This window comes from Phaenicophaeus curvirostris, chromosome 3 (genome assembly GCF_032191515.1).
Source record: "Phaenicophaeus curvirostris isolate KB17595 chromosome 3, BPBGC_Pcur_1.0, whole genome shotgun sequence".
NCBI lineage: Eukaryota > Metazoa > Chordata > Aves > Cuculiformes > Cuculidae > Phaenicophaeus > Phaenicophaeus curvirostris.
Window position 1 is genome coordinate 17,305,051 of NC_091394.1, and position 4,952 is coordinate 17,310,002.

General features: G+C 55.9%; 1 protein-coding gene across 1 annotated transcript; it reads left to right on the plus strand.

The window, feature by feature from the left end:
* Positions 1 to 2,271: 2,271 nt before the first annotated feature.
* LOC138718556 (forkhead box protein J1-like) lies at positions 2,272 to 4,739 on the plus strand. Its single transcript, XM_069853062.1, has 2 exons — positions 2,272 to 2,775; positions 3,960 to 4,739. The coding sequence occupies exons 1-2, from the start codon at positions 2,272 to 2,274 to the stop codon at positions 4,737 to 4,739; spliced, it is 1,284 nt and encodes a 427-aa protein (XP_069709163.1).
* Positions 4,740 to 4,952: the final 213 nt, after the last annotated feature.

Here is a 4,952-nt window from a genome sequence, read left to right on the forward strand (position 1 = left end):
GAGGGCTGGAAGCTGTATCCTGCTAATATGGCCTTCTGAGGTTCTTTCAGCACAGACCAGAATGCCTCAGGCCTTGATTTCAGTAATTCTGCTGTCCTAAGTCCTGGTGGCTGTGGAGTGAAGACCTCAGGTTTATCGTACATCCTGGTCACAGAACTTGTTGACAGTAATTTCTGTCTGACAGGAACTTTCTTTTCTCCTTGTCCTCCTCCTCTGCAGCTCTGAGGTTCCCCTGCCTGCATTTGGCTCTGCTTTGCTGCTTGGCTGCCTTGTGTGGGTTTACCCTTGGGCTGGCTAGTCACAACCAGCTTTTTTCCAGCGGAGGTTTTTCCAGCGGAGTCCTGTGGGATGGCTGGCTGCCTCCTGGGAAAGGACACAACAGGGGAAATTTGCCTGAGAATGCAACAAGCCACGTGCCTGTGTGTGCAGCCACTGGCACCTCAACTGATGGCTGCGCTCAGCTCAGGAGAGTAAAATCCCTGCGTCAGGACGCTCGGCTGACAAGCAGCTGTCCCTGAGCAGAACCATGCAGGGGACTCTCCTGAAGGGCCAGAGAGGAACCAACCCTCTGAAATGTGGGGCTTCCAGCAGCCCCACCCCAGCCCTCTGAGCGCTGCCGTCACCACTGTTGGGCAGTGATGAATGGTATGTGTTTGGGGCTGGAAACGGATTCTTCCCTGGTCCAAAAGTGAACCTGTACAGACACCAGCCTCAGATTGCCTGCCTCACCTGACCAGAGACTTCTTCTGCATCACCGTATTCTTCATTTTCCGGAATCCTGGGATTTCAATATGACTCAAGCTAGCAGCAGCAACTGAGGGCAGTTCAGCAAATGCCCCTGGAAAGTGGAAAGAGAAACCTTATCAGAAGAGCATCACTGGGATGCTGCTGGCCCTAGTGGAATGTAGACCTGATCAGTCTTCAGAGGCAGCCGTGGCCACCTTTGAGTACTTGAGGGGCTCCAGCTCCTTGTGTCCTGGAAAACCACACAAGATGGATGGAGGCACTCATCCAGTGTCACTTCCGCAGGCCTTTCCCAAGGGTGCCCATTGCAACCATTGCATCACCCAAACAGGTCATATTTTTGGACCTTCTCTGCAGACAGGGTGTTGTTTTAAGAGAAGCCTCTCAGATCCGGGGAAGGGATGCAACGACCACGCAGACAGCCAGGGTTTGAACTGCTGTCTTACCGGGCAGGTAATCCTTGTTGTCTATCAGGTTGTGGGCAGCTACAAGGTTTCTTGCCAGGCGAAACACTGGCCTCTGGACAGACACGGCCTCATCTCCAACCTGGATCCATTTGGGGATACTGTTGGAGGAACCAAGGGCAGCAACGAGCGCTTCTGGGATCTCCCTTAGTGTGGGCACAGGAGCTGGCAGGGGCCGGGTGGTGACACTGGGCACCAAGCTTCGGAACAAGGTGTGGCTGCCCTGAAGCTTCTTTTGGGGAGAAAAGCCTGTTCTGTGGGAGCGGGGCAGGTGGTTCTGCTGGCCCCGCCCCCCGCTGACTGTTGGGCGCAGCGTCATTCGAAAGGAGTAACCTCCAGCCCCAGCCGCCCCGCGCAGCCCGTGCAGAGCTCCTCGTCCCCGGCCGGCCTCGGCGGGCTCGCTCCTTGCCCAAAGACACGGGATCGCAGGTTCGTAGCAAAGCAGGGAAGGCAGACACTGCATCCCCAGCCTGGGAGTAACGGAGGGCTGAACGGGCAGCTGGCTCTGCGTGAGGGTGTGCCTGGGGTGGGTCTGCGCGGTCCCCCACCGCTGTGTTGGGGTGCCAGGAGCAGGGAGGAGCAGGAATAACGTGGAAGAGAGGGAAGCTGAAGGCGTTTTGTCCAGGTCTTTCATCTTGACATTTTGTCCTGCTTAGCAACGTGTGGGAGAAACGCCCACTCTGTTTGGGACAGCAGGGCTGGATGTTGGTTACGTAAGGGGTGGTTTTAGTCGTTGTTGTTTTATTGATTACTTTCTGAATCCAAGACTTGCTGGGCCCACGAGGGTTGGGTGATACTGGGATGTAGGGGTTTGAGTGAATTTTCGCAAGCTTCCGGGCTGGTAGATCATCCAGGGGAGGTGTCACGGCTCTGGTGCGCAGCAGCCCGGGGATGGATCTCACTCAGCGGCACTGGGAGCACCCAGTCCCAGCCTTGCTCACAGGCCAGAGAGCAGCTGCTCCTCAGAGAGCCTCATCCCTTCCCTGTTGTCATTGCAGGATCTGCTCCGTCCCCTCCCTCCGCTTCAGACGCACCCCGTGAATTCCAGAGCTGCCGATGAGGCATGGCTGAGAGGTGGCTGAGCCACGAGGAGACAGGGAAGGACAGAGGGCAGGAGGGCAGCAGGAGAGACTCGGACGATGTGGACGACAGCCTGCCCAACCTGACGTGGCTGCTGGACTTCTCCATCATCAGCGCTAGCATGGGCAACTCCTCCTGCTGCCCCAGCAGCCCGGACCCCCACAGCTGTCAGGGCATCCCCAGCTTTGCCGCACCGTGCTCACCCCTGGGCACTGACTCAGTGCGCATGGAAACGCCCCACACTCCCCGCATGCCCATCTCCTCCTCCAGCTGGATGACGGAGCACCACGTTGTGTCCACGCACCCTCAGCTGACGGAGGGCATTGACTACCAGACCAACCCCTACATCAAGCCACCCTACTCCTACACCACCCTCATCTGCATGGCGATGGAAGCCAGCAAGGAGCCCCACGTCACCCTCTCAGACATCTACAAGTGGATTACCGACAACTTCTGCTACTTCCGTCAAGCTGATCCCGTGTGGCAGGTAGGACATTTGAGAACTCTTGCCCTGCCCCATCTCCCCTTATGGCTGGGAAGGGCCTTTCACAGCTTCCATCGTGTAAGAGAGAGCTCAGGGTCATTTTTGGAGTGGAAAGGTCCCCATTGCGCTGTTGGTCCCTGCATCTCCTCTTGACTCTGGAGTGAAGGTGTCTCTGTCTCCCACTTCAGCTTCCTGTAGCTTGCTGCCCTGCTCCATCTCAGAGGACACTCTCCAGCACGGGTGGCTTTCTAGAATGTGGTGGGGCAGGAGGCACCTGGATTGCTCCTCCCTCTGCTCTAGTTATTCCCAGCCCAAATCCAGAGCGTGCCAGCTATCCTGCACCACTGCTCCCCCAGGCAGGGCTGAGCTAAACCTTTCTTAGCCCCCCGCCCAGGAACTGTCCACCACCTCCCTGGGCAAGTGGGTGTCTGGAGGCTATTGAAGCCCACCAGAGAGAAAGGTAGGGAAGCCCTTGGTCCCTCTCCAGGGCCACAGGTGTTCCCCAGACTCCCCGTGCTGGAAAACTTACGGGAGGGACTCTATGGGAGAAGCTGAGTACCAGAATCTTGACATTCTCTTGCAAACTCATGGCTGGATATTCACCACACTTTTAATTCAAAGTGTTCATTGACAGAAGGAAGAGATGCAGGAGGTACACAAGGTTCTTGCAGGGAGGAAGGATTAATATATTAACCCACCAGGAAATATGGCTGGAAAAGCAGAAAATCCTCTTTTTCTTTCTTTCTCTTCCCCATAGTCTTCCCCCCACCTCCTTTAAGCAGTGGCTGATGAGGATGCAGTGATTTTACCCGGAGCTCCTCTGGGCCAGAAGGCACCTCTGGGGACACACAGGGCTGGGGTGGGACAGCCCCCGTGCCTCTCCAGTTTTGCCCGTCCGGTTTGTGTCAGCCTGGCAGCAGGCAGACATGTGCCTGTATTTTAGCAAACCGCTTTCCCCGCAACACTAACAGGAGGTGTGGGTCAAGCTGGGGATGCGAGGAGGGCCCTGATGGTGCTGTCCACCATGGTGATGCCACATGTTGCCGCTGGTAATGGGGCCACATGGATGTAAAGACCCTCCTCTTCCTCCTGGCTGCAAAGATGCTTCTCCACCAGCCTCCCCACGCAGATAGTTGCGGCACCAGCCGATGATTGTTCCACCTTGTTTTTTTTCTCTTTTTTCCCAGAACTCCATCCGGCACAACCTCTCCTCAAACAAGCGCTTCATCAAGGTGCCTCGAGAGAAGGACAAGCCAGGGAGAGGTGGCTTTTGGAAGCTTGACCCGCAATACGTTGAGCAGCTCAAGAGCGGTGCCTTCAAAAAGCAGAGGATGCGCCCAGTGCAGATCCACCCAGCCTCCACTGCGAAAGCCCAGCAAGAAGCACAGCGTGGTGCCTCCCTGGCCGCTTCAGCTTGTGCCTCCAATAAAGTCCTCTCTGTCAACATGGAGTCACAGCTGCTGCTGAAGGAGTTTGAAGAAGGTCTTGGCAACCAGAACTGGAATCCAGTGGATGGCAAAAGAGGGCTCAAGCGCAAGCAGCCCTTGCCCAAGCAAACAGCCAAAGCTGGTCGGCTTTCCAATTCTGCCTTGCTGAGCCAGGAGGAGCAGACCCAGCTGGGATCCCTGAAAGGGGACTCTGACCCCAGCCTGAACAGAGAGGTCTCCACTTTTGGGGATCTGGAGCTCTTATCTCCAGTCAGCCTCAAAACGCTCAACCTGGAGTTGATGGCACAAGGGCACCACTTTGAATGTCCCCAGGGGCCGGAGCAGGTCCTCACTGAGTCCTCCCAGAACAGCCTGAGCCTGGACGAAAGCTTCGTGGCCACTTCTTTCCTGCAGCATCTCTGTGATGAAGGGACAAGCGATCTCTCAAATTCTGCCAATGCGGAGCAGTTGTTTGAAGTCAACGATGCCTCTGTAATAGCGGATGTCAGCAACTGGATCAATCTGGATTCCCTCTTGTAAGAGGCCAGTCACCGATCAAAGCCCACGTGTGCTTTAGCAGGATGCTCCCCCCACGCTACTGGGACTTCCAAGAACTGGATTCTTCACCTCTCCTTCGCTGTAGGTTATTAGAGATAGAGTAGGCATCAGGTAGGAGTGAGCAGAAGCTGTAGTGTCAGTGGTTTGCCTTAGACTTGTTGAGAAGTCAAAGATTGTAGAGAATTTCTGTTTAGT

Excerpts from the sequence above, each read along its gene's own strand:
- LOC138718556 (XM_069853062.1), top strand. The coding sequence starts at position 2,272 with ATGGCTGAGAGGTGGCTGAGCCACGAGGAGACAGGGAAGGACAGAGGG. Across the intron at positions 2,776-3,959 it reads AAGCTGATCCCGTGTGGCAG|AACTCCATCCGGCACAACCT; the intron begins GTAGGACATTTG and ends CTTTTTTCCCAG.